This window comes from Solanum verrucosum, unplaced genomic scaffold (genome assembly GCF_900185275.1).
Source record: "Solanum verrucosum unplaced genomic scaffold, falcon-dt-bn FXZP01000183.1, whole genome shotgun sequence".
NCBI classification, from domain to species: domain Eukaryota; kingdom Viridiplantae; phylum Streptophyta; class Magnoliopsida; order Solanales; family Solanaceae; genus Solanum; species Solanum verrucosum.
This window is the reverse complement of record NW_026020430.1, coordinates 5,670,835-5,688,925: the sequence shown is the minus strand read 5'-3', so window position 1 is coordinate 5,688,925 and position 18,091 is coordinate 5,670,835. Positions and strand designations below refer to the sequence as shown.

Below are 18,091 nucleotides of genomic sequence, written 5' to 3'. Positions count from 1 at the left end.
GCCAAGCTTTGTAGCTAATGAAAACATACTTTAGATTACCGAACTACCAACAGAATACTACGACTCTACAGTTCTGGCAAAAATTGGGTCAAAATTCATGTATGCACATATCTGCATCAAAGTCCCTACAAATAACTTATACAAGAGATAATTTATCAAGGGGCAGACATACTCTACCTTGCCTGTGGTAGAATTGGACATACTCAGCATAACTGCACATATAGAGAAAATATAGAGACCAAAAAGCCAGGTCCATGGACCAACAAGAAATGCAGAATCTGAAGGAGGACTGGCAGACAGTCACCTTTAACAAGAAGAACAGAACAATGTGACATACCACCAAAAGGAGATACCATAAATCGGAAACCAATATCAACTCTCAGAAAATTGGAGATATAAACGTCAAACTTTTTCATGCTACCATATGTAAGTTATTAGAAACTAAAATCTTAACATATGTAAGCAAACAAACACATATCAATCTACTACTACTGATTCTCCAAAACCTCAGAACAAGACCTTGCACAGCGATGATAACACCAGAATGACATCATTATTTTAAAAAACTCTTCTGATCTGTTATCTCTAATGGCGGTGGGCCAAAAGCCTACCCAGACCCTACTAAACCTATCTTGGCCCTTACTGGAACCTCAGATACCCCTACTCTACATACAATAGAACAAAAAACTGCCTGAAATATTTTAGTATGTAATTCATATATGAACCCTACAATTTTATCTACTAACATAGGGGCTATGTTGCTCAACTCTTCAAAAATGTCTGCAGGTACGTGTCAGATTCTCCAAAAGTAGTGTATTTTTGGATAATCCAACATGGGTGCAATATCAAAAGTGAAGAGTCCACACAACATAGCATAGGGGCCATTCCACTATCAAATCATAAGATAATTGACCCTTCTAATTATATAACGATTAATAATAATAATTTAAATTCTATAAATGCCAACGTGGAAGAGAAAATCACCTCATCCTCTTCTTACCCAGGTAACCTCATTCACCCCAGCCACAAACAAATAAATATAAACCCTATATTGGTAGGTTAACAATGAATCATAACTAACACAACCTCATATTCCGACACATTCTTTTATTCCATGTGAATGGATTGACCCCCGAAGCAATACCCATTTATGCAACTCAAAAACCAACTCCCCAACCTAAATCCATCCTCTTTAGGCTATACATCGGTATAAACAGCTAAACAAGCACGCATAGTTTCTATTTTACAACAACATGAGGCAATTCATATTATTGGGCGCTATTTCACTGGTACTTTGGCATATAGACCAGTCATGCAGGTCCTGTCCAGTTTGCCATTTGATCCACAAGGATCAGGATCAAATGAATGTGCATTCTCTTTTGGTCAACCAAAGATATACTTTTTATACGGGGCAAGCATATATAGAAAGGAAAGAAGCAAAACTTCAAAGCTGCTATCCTATGTTAGAATCGAATGGGAAGGAAAGGGAAGTCAAGTTAGCAGCTAAATCAAAGTAAAGAAGGCTAACAAATTTTCCTTTCTTCACAGCTTTAAGGTCAAATCAAATCCATCACCACAAAAAGTGAATTGAGCAGTTGAGATGTATTTTGCATAAAAAAGAGATGGAAAATAACAAAAATACATGGCGAATAAGTTGAGCCTTTAAGATTACCAAGACTCTAAAGTCTAAACACAGCATCTACTAAGCATATGAACAACTCCAGCTCCATCCATGGACGCACCGCATTCATTTAGTGCTACTAGCTGCACCCTTCTTGTGAGAGTTGGCAAGAAGAGCGGTAGAGGGTATGGTATCAATCATAACTTTGGGGCTGGTAAAGCTGAAATCTGAGGGTTTAACGTCACTGAACTCGGGATTTTGTTGAAGAAAAGTAGTTACTTCAGTAAAGGATCTGAGTTTCTTCCCTGAAGGAGTGAAATAATAAGCATCCATCTTAGAGTAATCTCTCCTCAGGTACAATTCTCTCTTAAACCCAGATGGGGTTTTAGGCAGATTGGGCTTGTCAATTGCCCAAGTTCGAGAAGAATCGTACTCAATATCTGTAGGGTCATCACAAGAAGCATTGGTTTGGTTGTGGCAGTTAAAGGGTTCTTCAGTAAACCTACTTCTGATTTCCTCAAATTCTTCCTGTGTCGCAATCCTCCTCCATTTCAAGCATTTTTCACATTGTGCTGCCCACACGCTCACTGATGGATTCGTTGCGGACCTCGACGACGACGTCTGTCACAAAATAAAGTACCTCTCTAATCAAAACCTAGAATAGCCATCGGAATCATTCTACAAAGCAGAATTTTTTCTACCAAAAAATTCAGGCGACATGACATTCCAGATCTCTATTTTTTTTTACTGCAAAAACTACAAGTAGCCGTATCTTTTTCTAGAAGTAATTTCAAAACAGCAAATCAACAGACAAGTATAAAGATTAATTGTTCATTCGAAGAAAATTTACCTTGGGAGTTTTTGGAGAATCTTTCGCCATTTCTGAGAGCAATCAATCGACGAGCAACTGACTGTGTAACTATCCAAAATGGACACCTGCTTTGGTTTTACATAGCATCTGTCGCCCAGACGTATGAAATTTACAGAGTAGGGTCCTTACTAATTTAGGATTTTCTAATTTAATCCCTTTTTTCCAATCATGCGCTTTGCAAATGATTATTATTGCACTAAATATAGTTGTTCTTGGTCCTTACTAATTTAGGATTCTCTAATTTAATCCCTTTTTTTTAATCAATCTTCATACATAGCTTTGCAAATGATTATTATATAGTTGTTGTTTTGGGCTTACTATAAGTGTCTTGAAATTATTTAATCGAATGTGATTGTTTTGTCAACAATGAATTTCGCCCTATTTTTAAAATTTTTATAGCCCTCTTCGCTATAGTAACTATAATATTGATTTTGCACCTATTTTATATTTAACGTTTTGAAATTTTCTCATGTTTTTTTCTCTCTCGAATATTTGCCTCGTCATTATTCTTAATATTCATGCATTGTATAGGACTATAAGTTATATTATAAGTGGTGCACTGAACATCAACTTGATCGTTACATACATACAAATTATAATGATTGAGAATTCATGTAATCATAAAAAAATTTGAAATTGATGGTTTTGACAACGTCCATTATCAAATTTTGTTATCACTGGACGGATGCATTTTTGTGAATCTTGAAAATGACACAGTACTAGCTCTCTCTATCGTGTATCAATGTTTCTTCTTCTTTAAAGTGACGATGAAAAATGATATTAGGAGTTGAATTAATGGGTTAGATTGGTAGGATAAAAAATTAGATGGATAGAAGAATTAAATTAAGAGCAATTTTTATTGGAAAAAAAAAATACATGTAGGTGCCACATACAATAATAAGAGTGAGAACTTGAAGCTTAACTATTCAACGATAAGTATGTATCTAAAATTGGAGCCAAATATAAAAAAAAAAAAAAACTACAACTAAAGCTAAAAAGAATATATATATATATATATATATTAAAAAAAAAAAACTTTTTTGTGAGAGTGTAAGAAGTAACCATAAATATAACCTTTTTTCGAATTGGATGATAGACTTCACTGAACATACGCCACTTACAATATAACCTTTAGAGCTGAACTCCAAGTCATGCGAAAGGGCATGACACTACCAATAGAGCACAACCTTAGCCTTATAGAAATAAATTTTGGCTCATCTGAAGCTATTAAAATGCTAACCAATAATAACCTGCTCTATGATGATCTTATTGTTAAATGCAGGTTCTTGATGGCAAAGTTAGAAATCATAAAAACGGAGCATGAGTTTCGTTAATGAACCTCTTTGTATTATCAAATGTGACACAAATTAGTAATAATGACCTATCATTGTCCGCGGGCGGAGAACCCATTAATCTTTAATATTATAAGTAACCTTTTGATTGAAAAAATAAATATAACCCTTTTTCCACTTAAAAGAACACTCCAACTAAAACCTAAATGGGGACATTTCAGTAAAATCAGTTATCGAATCTTTTATAAACTAAAATGTAAAAAGCTCCAGTTCACCGTTCATCCCTAGTGGATCTTTCTGGACGTTTTCTCGAAACGACGGTACGGTGATGAAAAGTGGAGTTTCCAGTTTTCAGACTGATGGCGCGATAATGATCCGCCATGGCGTCGTCATACTAGTTTCTCTTTTGTGGTTCGCCACAGCCGAAGCTTCTCCTTGCTCAATTAATGGCAAGTCTTCTCATCATTTCTTCTGTATGTGTATGAGAAAATTTGATATAAATTTTCACTAACTAGTAGTGTAGTAGATGCAATGCACTGATATTCTGTTCTCACTAATTTAAAATCATGCTTCTGCCTTCAAGTTAGGGAAAATTTCCTATTGGAGGAAATTCTGGGGAGCTTAGACGCTGATTTGATTTAGTTGTGGCCCTTTTAATTCTAGAAGAAACAAGTTATTGGTTTCTTTGACTGAAATTCCAATGATTGATTGATAATATTCTGAATTATTTTGAACTGTAAACAAATTAATTAACGTTTTCATTTGGTTGTTATTATGAGCAAAATTCTATCCTGGTTTAGAGTATAGAAGCTGTGATTTTCCTCATTTTGCAGGACTACCACTCGTGAAGAATATTAGCGAGCTTCCACAACACAACTACGGGAGGTCAGGTTTATCTCACACTATAATTGCAGGTTCAGTCTTGCACGGCATGAAAGAGGTGCTATTCTGCTTGCAATTTCTTAATTTTGACGATATTCGCTGACCTGAGTAGAATGTAGATAGAAAGGATTTATATAGCCAGTTCTATCTAATTTGAGATTGAAATGAAGTTGATTGATAGTTAATATTGACTATTTGGTTTTGACTGTTGCAATTTACTTTGGTTTCATCACACTATTGTTTCATGAATAGATAGAGGTGTGGCTTCAAACATTTGCCCCTGGATCTCGCACACCAATCCACAGGCACTCATGTGAACAAGTTTTTGTCGTCTTGAAGGGTCAAGGCACTCTCTATCTTGCTCCTAGTTCACATTCAAAGTACCCAGGAAACCCACAGGAGTTTCATATATTCCCTAATAGCACTTTTCATATCCCTGTTAATGATGTTCACCAGGTATCATTCTGCCTTGAACTCTTTTTTCTCTATCATACTTGTGCTTAAAATTATTCCTGCAAGATGTAAATAGAGTTCAATAACTTGATAAAGAACACTTTGAGCTGATACATTCTTAATGTTGCATCTAGTTTTGTAGATAAAAACACTTACAGGGGTTTCTAAATTTTACTTCTTGAATCATAATCAATCAGTTGACAAAGTAATTGTTGAAAGGATTTAAGATTTAAGAATTAAGTCGGTCAATATTTTACTAGGTTTCTGTTTGTGGTGGATTAAGACACAATTGTTAATATAGCGTGTTTAAAGACCTATACCAGTGCTGCTTTTGCAGTCACAAAACCTCAACTGAGCTCATAGGTCAATCATATTACAACTTTTTAAATTAGGCTTCTTCTCTATGCACGTGTGACCGGAAGTATGCTTTTATTTTTGTAATTACAGGTATGGAACACTGGTAAACATGAAGATCTACAAGTTTTAGTTGTTATATCTCGTCCTCCAGTGAAAGTGTAAGTAACATGTGTTGAACAATTAACTTCCAGTCCACCATTGCACAGATTATCATGTACCATCAGTTTGTCTATGCTTAATATTTTTTGTTAACCTTGTTACTTTTATATTTTTGTTTCTATACTTTCCCCATGATGAAAGACTCCGTATCAGTTTCATCTCCTGATAAGGATCAGTACTTGGACAGTTGGACTTCATAAGAGTTGAGTCGGGAGTTGTTCTGATGCAGTTACACCCTGTGTTTCCTATATGATTTACCATAAGTTTTTAAACTTTGATGTTTGTTCTTGTCAACATGTATCCCATTGTGTAACCCGTCTTCCAGGAAAACAATAAACAAGAATAGTTGACCATGGACCAAAACAACTACTATCTAATTTGGCCATTTGAAAGAGTTGAGATCAGCCTGCCTTGTGCATTTGGAAGCAGCTTGTGTTTCTAAGTTCATGATGGTACTAGCTGCGTAAAGGCCCGCAAGAGATTTCTGAAAATACAAACATGCCTAGGAATGTTGTTATTCATCTTTCCTTGTGTGGTTGGCCTGTCATGATTGACTGATAAGTTTTCTACAATCCCACATTGTGCATGCACGCTCTAGTTGTTACTTAACCGAGCTTTGCTTTCTCGCACTTGTTTTCAGGTTTATGTACGATGACTGGTCGATGCCACACACAGCTTCCAAATTGAAGTTCCCGTATTACTGGGATGAGAAATGTTATCAGACAACAATGTGGAAAGACGAGCTTTAGTCAGAAAGTAGGCTATGCAGTTACCTACATTTAGCTAGTGTTTGATATGTTTCTGTATTATACTGGGGTCTAGCTTATTTGGCGAACGAGTCAATGATTGACTAATACAAGAGCAATGTAACTGGTTTCGGGTGGAACTTATGAGATGCTTTTACAGGTCTTACAGTGTATCCAGTCACCACATTAGTTGTACTCCCTAGCTACTAATACATGATTTCTTTAATTGAGAAACAGTAGTTTGTGCGGTTTCTGTGTTGCTGTTATTGCATTTCGACTCTGACGGGGAGCTTATTCTTGTTGTGAGTGTAATGAAGATTAGTGCAACGTACTCCATCATCCTCTGTATATCAGATTATCTGAATAAAAATATAAATAGGTCATCAAATAATGTTTTCTTTCAATTTGATTATTGCATTTGTGTAAATACAAACGTACTAATTTAACATTTTCGTCCATTAGCAGTACTCTCCTAGATTTTAAAGTAGCCATCGGCAGAGTTAGTTCAGTTAACAAATTTTGCTCAGATTAATAAACAGATAGCTCCAAGGTATGATACGGAACTTGAAAGAACTGAAACCCAATATCCCTCATCATTCACTAAAAATGTCCTTTTTTGTATCCAGGAGGAATTTCAAGGTATGCAGGCTTGCAATTTCACTGGAGATGGAAAAGTGAATGAAAATAATAATAATAATTGGTACTTGAGAAGAGAAAGAGGATATAATTACATTAAAATCAACCTCTACTGTCCTTGAAGAGATTGATAGAAAAAGGAAAAACTCAATGGAAAATTCAGCAGATAATACACTCAGCTGACTAAGCTCAAAATATCTAAAGCCTCTCATGGTTAGCATAAGTAAAAGGTATATCAACTAACACCTAAGTAAAGATGGAAATCCTTTGAAGGGAATAAAAAAACGCACAAGATATATCCATACTCAACAACTGAGCTCATCGTGGAGAGAAGAAGCAACGCACAAGGGATGTTGGATGCAGCACTAATGGCGTTTTAGGGACTGTCTCTGATCATACTCGGTCTAAACTGCTGTACTTGCTTCTGAACTGCTCGCTGATTTAGGCGACCCACTAGGGGAAGGTAGCTCAAGAAACCGCCTTTTCTGGGCACGTGGTGGAATATGTTTTGCAGGTTTTCTTGATAATGGAAGAAAGACACCAGTACCACCAGTTGGAATCCTTCGAGGGTTTAGAACCATCGGACGCACAGGAGCTAGCATAACTTCTGGAGCTCGAAGGAAACCCCATTTAGGCATCACATCCATTATCTTATAACCATTAGCGGCTCCATTTGCAGTTGAATAGTGTGTTGGGACACCAGGTTGCCATAAGGTCATTGCTTTAGTCAGAGGAGGGATTTGTTGATCTGAGACGAAGTTATTCATCTCTGTTCTTACTTTGAAGAATGTAATAGCAACTCTTTTGCTAGCTGATGAGCACAGTGCATGTCTAGCCATATCCGCGCTGTTTCCTCTCATGACTAAAAGAGACCTGCCAAATATAGGACGAAATGAAGAATGTCACCATAAGAAAAATCGCCGTTTGATAAAGAGATTTTTAACAGACTGAAATAACACTAGCATGGCCTTTCTTTCATCAGGGAATGGAGGAATTGTAATCTCCCATGTTAATGAGAAAGACTTACAACAGGAGGAAAATCGGAATTTGTGAATACACATTACCCTTGTTTAAGAGAAAGCATGAATGATCCTTTGTAGTTCCCATCACTGTCACTCACAAGAGCTCTACCAAATGCCATCATTGATTCAGAGAGGAGAAGGGTAGACACCGGCTGGTCCAAATGTGGTGGTTTCATGAAAGGCTGTGAATACTCCCCCTACAAAAGCCAGCAAGAAAAAACCATATAGGCTCCACTTTTTACCAATCAAAATGTACAGAGGCCAATATGAATCTGGCATTAATAAATATGAACCTCATCAAAGTAGTTGATGACACAGCTGTTAGGTCTTCTACTTTCTGATATTAGATTCCACTGAATCAGGTGGTCTATGACACCTTGTAGAAGAGCTGGAATGGGTTCAATGTTACCTGAAGGTTGATTTCTCCCAATTAAGCTTTACGGAATGTGTTAAAGGTAATAATAATATAGAAGTATTCAGAATTTTTTATGAATCCAATTGTTGCAACAAACATAGATATGCATTAAGGCACAGCTTTCCCTTACTCTTTTGACACATGGCCTCCTCTTTTATATGTCCGAAAATTGGGGTCCCAAGCTGAATCATCTCTCTTTTGTTGCCCTTCACTTGCTGGTTGAATAAAATAAAAGTTTCACCTAAAAAGGAAGTCACAAGCAATTCAGGGTGGAAATCAAAGATAAAGAGGTGATTTTGAAGAACAATGATAAACAATTAATGTAGTAAAGAGCTTCTTTCACTTCCACTTAAGAAGTATAGTGTCTTAAATGAGAGCAGTGCACAACTTGTCTAGAAAAACTACCTAATAGAACATTGAGTCAAGCTTTTGGTGATTGTATAGTTCACAATATAAGGAGAAGAGAGGTAATCAGCGTAAACCTCAAGCACCAAGAGTAAAACAACAGTTTCCTGAATATTACATGTGTACAAAATTTTCACTCAGAAGAGAGTATTCATGGAAAAGCCTATATAGTAAGCTAAGGCTGCTATAATGAGTCACAAAGCAAATCAATTCCCAAACCTGCTCGAGCAAAACTTCGCCTCAAAAAGGAAACAACACTAACTATAAAAGTGCCACGAATCACAGGATCCACCTGAGAGATCACCATTCTGGCCAGCAACACGAAGTTCGTTCACTAAATCATTTAGTTTAGAGATTTCATTTGGAGTAAATATGTCTTCGAATAACTTCAGACCTCGCACTACGTTCACCTGACAAGTCACAGATTATGGAAGCTTAAGATCTTCACAACATGGTTCAACATTGGATTTAAAATTGAATGTCATCCTTCACAGAAAACATGCAAATTGCAATTGAGGACTCACCATATGCCCTTTGACTAGCTCTTTCGACACAAACCCCTTTGTCATCTTGATGTGGGCATGCCTTACCTCACAGTTCTCATGGTTTGAGCAGAATTCAACACTTCCTACTAACGGTTGTATTAAGGATCCTGTAAATTAGCCATCATTCCAAGAGGACAAAAGAGTTCAACAAAAATGAGAATTTTAATCAATCAGTCAACTTTGTTTGGCCCATCAGTATTATACTAGACAGATTTTTAGGTGACGATCAACTTATAGTACCCCTTTTTCTTTAACCAACATTTATAATCAATCCTATTTTATTTCGTGAAGCACAGATTATAACGGAGTTAGATGTGACTCTAATACTAGTATAAGTAAGTTTCTCATAACTCATAGGTAAAACTGGGAAAATTGTTGATTTTCTTAAACTGGACTGGTGTGAAAACAGAATTAAAATAATTCAACACCCGAGCAATTAAATATCACCATCGGGGATTTTAGTAGCTTAGTTGACTGCCTGAAGTTTCAATTTGTTGGCTAGGGTTTGATTCTACACATTGTAATCCCCTTTCCCATTTTGAAAAACATCACCATCGGATGTGAAACAAAAAAATTCGTTACTGCAATTTCCATATTTTGAGGCGCAAAATTTTGAAAGAAACTGTAAACTTGTAATGATGAATTAAATGTTAATTAAGCCAAAACTCTTTCATTGAAACATGAGATTCTGTACGGAATGTAAGCTCTCTTTTGGTGAATATTAACTAGTCCTAGTATATAATTTAATGCTACTTACCTGCACTTTCAGGAGAATCATCTCCATCCACTATTTCGTTTCCTCCATTTTCGGAGCTCGTGATTGCCTGTGTATCGCACTGTTTGGAGATTGCAAACTCCTCTCTCTCCTTGACCTTTCTCTCAGCGACTTTCCGTAGATCGAGTGTAACCTCGGCAATGGAACAGTACTTTTGCATCTGTAGAATTGGGATCCAATTAAGCCTCCGGCGGTGGATTGCTGCAAACACCGATTCATGCTCCGCTCTCCCGCCTTCAAGCTGAGTTATATGGTTGCAAAGCGCATCTATAATCGCATTTGCAGCAGCAAACTCTCCCCTGAACCACGCTAATATTGCGTCCTTAGCAAATGTCTCCGATACCATGGTCGGAGTGGAGGCCGCCGGCGTAACCTTAGAATCTAACGGTACTACATGGTGGTGTCCAACAACGGCGGCAGCTGGCGGCATATCGAAACAATGAATGAATGAACTTAGTCAAAATCCCAAACTAATTAAAGTCTCCGTAATAATCTCTTCTCTCTCAAAATATAATTTGCAAAAGCTTTTAGCTAGTCGTTGGATTATTTAGTTTGAATGTTTCGAATTGGTGCGGTGGAGTCGGAGAAATTGTTACGTGTCGGCCGATATTCCCGGCGAGTATTTTCCGGTTTATCAAAAGAAGCAAAATGTACCAAAAAAAACAGAATGATGATGAGAGTGGGCTTTGTTGGGGAGGTTTTTGAGTATTTAAAGGACGTTAATGGTGACTTTTACACTCCGTACATCATAGCATGCGCCTAGGTGTCACTATGTCAAAAACCAAATTTTATGTTTATTCATTAAAAAATAAAATTGCAAACCTATATTACTTAATTATTTAACATAGACCTATTTATTGATTAAAATAGCATGCTTTTAATTTCAAAATAAGAGATGAACGGAAAGAAAATAATTCAGATGAAATTTAATTTCAAAAAACAAGCATAAGGTAAAAAAAAAAAAAACATTACATTTACAAGCAATAAATCAAAATAATCCGAAGAAGAAGATGTCAAATATAATTTAATGGACCAATAAAATAGAGAAGAGATTGAGGTAAATTGTACAAATTGATTTGTATATTATGTTGAAGTTCTTCTTCTTATTTCTATATAACATTACAGATTTTGAGATTAATAGCCAATATTTTTTCGAGATATACATTTTATCTATACAATAGATTCATGTGTTAATTAATTTTTTTTGTTTATACAATTTGTTGAGATATTTGGTTTGTTTAAGTTATGGAAAAAATTATATTTGTACAAGTTTCGAAATTATATATGGTTATCATATTTGTATATTTGATAAATATCGACAAAGTATACGTTCAAGCTATTATTTTGTATAATTTTAGGATCATTGAGGTATTTGTATATTTTTTGTGATTTTTGTTTCTATCAATACATTTCACATTATGTTGTATACGATTTTATGGATTTAGCATAGCAATGTTTATTGCGGTACCTTACTTTTTTAGACCTTATTTGTATATTTTCAGCAATATTAATTACTCCCTCTGTCCCAATTTATATGATTCACTTTCCTTTTTAGTCAGTCCCAAAAGAATGACACATTTCTATATTTAGTAATAATTTAACTATAAAATGTCTATTTTACCCTTAATGAAATGATTTACAGCCACACAAATTTCTATCATTCATTTTGGACCACAAGTTTTAAAAGTCTTCCTTTCTTTCTTAAACTCCGTGCTGAGTCAAACTACATCACATAAAATGGGACGGAGGGAGTAATTATATACAATTATTTTTTTGTGTTTATATATTATCAAAAACTATAGTTCTGACTATTTATTTGTATATTTCCAGCATTTGTATACATTTACTTATTTATATATTTCAATCAATTGTGTTTATATACATAGCCATTTTTTGACATGTTTATTTAGGAAGTTAAATTTATCTTTCTTTATTTGGTAGAAGTCATATTTGGTAAGAAATTCTAATCAACTACAATAACTATGATTTGTGAGGTTATTTTTCTTTTTAATAACCTAAATTACTACCTCACTAATTAAGTTAAAAGTCTAATTTGTATAAAATTCACTAAGATATACAATAGCTATGAAAACGATAACTAAGCTACGTAATTAGATAAATTATAGCTAAAAAGAGTAAGTATGTTTCAAACTCTCAGCTATTTATGAAATCTCTCCACAATATCTTCATTTTCTTTCACTAACATTTTCCATTTTTACTATTCGGCAGCCCTTTTTTTTAAAAAAAAATAATGATGTGAAAAGACAAAAGGCAAGGCTGGCCGCATCGTTTTACGACGGAAAAAGGTGATTATTTTACATTTTAAAAAAAAACATAAGAAATGTCATTATGAAGAAATTAAAAAGTTAAAATTATATATATATTGCACATGGAGCATCTGTTTAATTGAAAAGCTAATGCCTGCCCCAGCGTGGGTCAAACATAATTAACAAAATCTTGTTCATATTCTAAACAAAATTAGTGTAAATTTGGAACGATCTAATTCGTCTGCTTAAATTTTTTTTCATATTAATTAAAGCAAATAATAATACTATACTTGGCTCGTGATGATCACTAGAATTCTAAATAATTTACTATGTAGATATCTTCCGCATGTAACTTGTAAGTAAAATTTACAATAAATAACGAACATTTTTAAAATCAAGGAACGATCCTTCAATTTTCCTGTTTAATTTTAAAAATAAAAGATTTTTCATGTATATATTTCAATATCCACTTTTATAGTCATGTCATTTCCATTGTGGTACCACTGTTGGAATAAAATAGATGGTAAAAAGAGCAAAAGAGAAAAAAAGAATGTTGCTATAAAAGTACGAGATTGTCATTTTAGTTCATTAAAGGAAATAATAAATTTTGATAGAGGTAAGATGAATCAAGCGAGTGACATTTAATAAAAAAAAGCAACTAGTTACTGAGGTGTTTGAGTCAACTTGTGCACGCACACCTTTTTTAAAAATTAAAAATTAAAAGAACTTGTGCACACCTTGATTAATAATTTATATGTTATGTGCTGATTTTTAAATTGTAAACTTGAATGATATCGTGTAATAATACTACATCATATCAAGGGTGTTATTCAAGAGTTAAGCTAAGATGCAACAATTTGAATGATAATGGCTTAAGTTCGAGTACAATATTCTCTCGATCTTTGCTATCTAGTTGGATTTGGACTTGCAACATTTTCTTTCCAAGTGTTAAAAATGAAAACGACACGTCAATAGTATTCGATTGTGAGTATAAACATTTTTAAAAAGTAGATTTTTCACTTTGAATGATTGGATTCTTTATTCTTCAAAGCATAAATCAAAGTTTGTGAATGGTAAAGGTTAATGAAGACAACTAACGTCAGGTATTTAATTACATTTTTAAATTAAATGAGTAGGAGGGCGTATCTTTTATGATATCCATTTGTATGATTAAATAATTCTACCATGTCTTTTAGAGGATCTTCGTGTCCCCTTAATTACAAATGTGAATTATGTTTATACATGTTCTTATGTTGAACACTGCATGCCAACTAGTTTTAGCTGTATCTATTTCTATTTCACACTATGTTTTGATAAATAAAGACAAAAGTATATATATATCTTCCTTTTTTAGTTAGGAGTAATTGACAAATAGGAGAAAATTAAAAATTAAGAATCAGAAGCAGAATAATAGATGAAAGAGGAAAATGACAAGAGCATAAATAATTAGTGACCAAATAATCGTATCCCTCGGAAATTCCCACCTTTAGTCCCTCCAAAGGACACTATTCAAATAAAATAAAATAAAGGACATGCACTATGACTATGTGTAATCAGAAGGTAATTAAGTGATAGAATAATTGGTAATTATAATAATTTGTAAACTCTTACAATTAAAAGTGTACATTTCAATTAATTAAAACTTAAATATATTCACTAAGAGATTACAATTTAAATTTATCAACAATGAAAAGACTAAAGAATAGATTATTATTAATCCAAAATAATGTTTTTGTTGGTAAACGTCATGGAGGAATCATAAGCATATATACTTGGCTTTTGGAAATCAATAAATGATTAGCTAGTTACAAAATCGAAAATGCCTAACTTTTCCATCATAGAAATGGAACATTAATAAAATAAAAAAGGACATAGACCCCTAATGTCGACGAAGGATGATTAATTGGATATGGCTCTAATTATATAAAACAAAATACTCATATTAAAGCGTTAATGACCGATGTTTCCCTAGTTATGTTTATTTTTAATGTGATGGACAATTTTAATTTTATTATACTAGTAATTTGTATGGTCTGCAATTAATGTAACGACAAATTAAAGGTGTTGACATTTTTGAGAAAGTAAAAATAAATGTGAGTCCTAATTGGCTCCTTGCATGACTCTATAGTTGCCTCATATACTTCAACGCATACGAGAAGCCACATAACTAGTTGACTTGGGATTCTTTTTCTTTCAAAATTTCCCTTTTTAATTTTAATAAGTTGTTGAAATAAATAACAAAAATAATGAGCTATTTGAACTTTTCTTCATTAAAAAATTGCTTTATGGAGTTACAGATTCAGATGGAGAATAGATTGTTCCCTGTGCTAGTTAATGCTAGAACAATGTTTAATTAATATATTTTCCAAGTTTCTACCAAATAATAACGATAGAGGAGATCTCTTAATTAATTGTTTTTGTTTTTATGGTAGAACAATGTTTAATTAATTTGTGCTATTTCTTCAAGTAAAGTTCAGTGGGAATATTATAAAATGAATGAAGATTGGGTGATTTCTTAGGCACTTCTCTATGATTTGATCTAAAGTAGAATCTGAATAGTACTATATAATAAAAGTTGGGAACTTCCCAAAACTCAAAATGTCAAACATAGTCGTCTTCATGAAAGCAAAGGGGCATAGCCCATAGGGCCCGGGGGATTCTTTACCTTCTTACTTGCTACATTCTTTCGTGGGAAAATTGTATATAATAACAAACTATTAATTCAAATTAAATGATATAAATATAGTTTGATTTAATTGTACCCCATAGCAAACTGTTGTTATTTCGCCTCTCTCCTGCTGAATCTCGCTCGCCACTCTCGTTCTCTCCCTCGCCTCTCTCGCTTTTTATACAAACGCAAATGTATAAAATGCATTTGTGTTTGTATAAAGCGAGAGAAAATTGTATATATACATATATTTTCGTTCCCCTCTCCCAGATCTCGCTCACTCACTCGCCTCTCTCACTTTATACAAACACAAATGTATACATTGTGTTTGTGCTTGTATAAAGCAAGAGAAAATTGTATATACAAATACAAATGCATATATTTTTGTCTTATACACTTATGATTATACAAATACGATCTTCCCCTGCCCAGTTTTCTTTTGTCTTTCTCTCTTTCTAGCTTTATACAAACACAAATTATACAATTGATCTTTTGTATATGTATACCAAAGCAGATTATACAACTGCTTTCTTTTGTATATGTATAGCGAAATTATACAACTGCTTTCTTTTGTATATGTATAGCGAAATATACATATTTACATTTGCTATGGAGCGCAATTATGCAAACTATAGCTATAACATACAAATATGATTTTTGTGTTTGCTATATGTGAAAGTTGTTCTTCTTTCATTATGGTCGTGGTTTAGTTTGAGCTCTAAAAATGAAACGTTTTCAAACACAAATTTTGATTAATTCAATTTCAAACCACCAAATAGGTAAATAAATAAATAAAAAATTTCATTCATCAAGTTATTGTGTGTATATATATACGCCAGTTCTATTATAATTTATACCCCTCATTTCATTCTTTATCTTCTACCTAAGTATTATCACGATAAGACATTTTTTAGACAAGTTGATCTATATAAATTCCTTTTTTTAAGTCGTCATTGAAATTTTGTTTCTATTTTTATAAATTGTGCGAATAGGTATAAAGTATTAGATTGTGATTTACCATTTGCAGTAAGTTGTCAAATTTTGATTGAGGTCTAATATTTTCTCATAAGATTTTTAGTTGTTCAATTGGCAAAAAAAAAAAAAAAAGAGTAACTTACAAAAATAACTATATTTATAGGGTTAATGAATACCAATAGCTATAAGTATGTTATTTACAATAAATGACTACAATTTATATCACTTTTTCGCTGTATTTTTGTATAGTTTTTTATTTATTTTATTTATACATTAATGCATCTTTAAGTACAACAAACTAAATAAGGAATTGACTCTAAATATAACCCACTATCCTTACATTACGTCCATACAATGAGCAACTTCCCATAATTAACTTTATAACTGAAAATTACTCATTTAAAGACAAATCATATTATATTCTTTATCAGTTTAACAAAAATTGTGATACATCATACTCAATTTTCTTGTTGTCTCCATAATTCTTATTCTGGCGTCGTAAAGGTATTAATTTTTGTTTTTGTTAATTCAAGTTATTGTATGTAAGCAAATTGTTGAATTTGTGAATGAAGGTTAAGTATTTCGATTTTGAATAGGTGAACTACATGGCAATAGATACACTAGTTGTTAAACAAAAAATGAATGCACTAATATAGAATACAATGAATACGTTGTTGTTAAACACAAAAATGAATACGTTGGATACAACTATACTTGTATTCCCAAATCAACTTTTTATCTTGGATATAGTACTTATCTATCTAGATATAATTGTATTCGGCAAATCAACATTTCAACTTGTGCTTATATAAGAATACAAGTATCTATGTATATAAATATGGATACATTCAACACTGTTGGTAAGCAAAAATATGGATACATTAGACAAACGAGCAAAAAAGATACAATTTGTGGGTATCAAACTGTATAAGTATGGATACATTAGACACACGAGCAAAAAAAGATACAATTTGTGGGTATCAAACTGTATAAGTATTCTTGTAAATAAATTTTTGAAAAGGCCAACAATATTATATTGATGTATCCAACTATACTTGAATTCCCTAATCAACTTTTAAATTTGACAGAGTATTTATGTATTCAAATATAATTGTATTCACAGATCAACAATTCAACTTGTGGTTATATAATGATACAAATGTCTATGTATATAAGTATTTTACTATATACAAAATTGACAATCAAAGAACCCTCAATCTCTTTTTTGTTCATGTTCTTCTTGTACTCATTTTTTAACAACTATACACATGCATACGAAATCAAATTTTCTAACAATTTTAATACAAGAGGACAATCCATAATATAATGACAATGGCACACAATACATGTGTTGAGATATATAAGTAAATGACATTAAACTAAAAAAAATAAAGCATACAAATCTCAATTTCATTTTCCTCTTGTTCCTGCTCGACTGCTCTTTTTTCACACCCACTTGAATCAATATTGTTGACTTTTCTCCTTTTTTTTCAAGATTAGTTTTCACTTTTGAACCTTTTTTCTTCTTTATTAATTTTGCATGTTCGATTTTTTCAAGCAGATTTAAGGGTATATGATCATTAACCTTTTTTGTTCTTCTTTCGTTCTCCATTGCAACAGTAGAGCCTGAAATTTTGACTTCTTGTTGAGTAATACACAAATTAAAAGAAGGTAGTTCATCCAACAATTTGTCAAATAAATGTATATCTCTCGTAACCCTCCTCAGAATATCAATTTCAGCCATGATAAACAAATTCTTGAATCAAAACCCTATGAAAATAGAAGAAAGTGTAGATGTGTAGATATATAATGTTCATAAAAACGAGATAAATATGCAATTAGAAGATATCTGATGGATACAAAATCACAAAAATTGCTCTTGCAGTGATGTAAACGATCTTGAATTTGAATGAATATGGGGGGGGGGGGGGAATCAGAAAGTATGTGATGTATGAATATTGATGAAAGAGAAAAATTTGATAATGGTAAACATGGGAAAAGA

The 18,091-nt window shown here is 33.1% G+C and overlaps 3 protein-coding genes across 3 annotated transcripts; 1 reads left to right on the top strand and 2 right to left on the bottom strand.

Annotated features, from left to right (window-relative positions):
* Positions 1-1,747: 1,747 nt before the first annotated feature.
* On the bottom strand, positions 1,748-2,501 carry LOC125807819 (methyl-CpG-binding domain-containing protein 4-like). Its single transcript, XM_049487550.1, has 2 exons — positions 2,472-2,501; positions 1,748-2,242 (listed from the first exon to the last, which is right to left on the bottom strand). The coding sequence occupies exons 1-2, from the start codon at positions 2,499-2,501 to the stop codon at positions 1,748-1,750; spliced, it is 525 nt and encodes a 174-aa protein (XP_049343507.1).
* A 1,575-nt stretch (positions 2,502-4,076) lies between these two features.
* LOC125807548 (auxin-binding protein T85) lies at positions 4,077-6,769 on the top strand. The gene is made up of 5 exons (XM_049487277.1): positions 4,077-4,233; positions 4,618-4,724; positions 4,919-5,122; positions 5,567-5,634; positions 6,276-6,769. Exons 1-5 carry the CDS (start codon positions 4,113-4,115, stop codon positions 6,382-6,384), a joined length of 609 nt encoding a protein of 202 aa, XP_049343234.1. The 5' UTR covers positions 4,077-4,112; the 3' UTR covers positions 6,385-6,769.
* A 287-nt stretch (positions 6,770-7,056) lies between these two features.
* On the bottom strand, positions 7,057-10,641 carry LOC125807632 (RNA demethylase ALKBH10B-like). The gene is made up of 7 exons (XM_049487367.1): positions 10,162-10,641; positions 9,384-9,511; positions 9,152-9,269; positions 8,585-8,695; positions 8,333-8,448; positions 8,082-8,236; positions 7,057-7,890 (listed from the first exon to the last, which is right to left on the bottom strand). Exons 1-7 carry the CDS (start codon positions 10,607-10,609, stop codon positions 7,422-7,424), a joined length of 1,545 nt encoding a protein of 514 aa, XP_049343324.1. The 5' UTR covers positions 10,610-10,641; the 3' UTR covers positions 7,057-7,421.
* Positions 10,642-18,091: the final 7,450 nt, after the last annotated feature.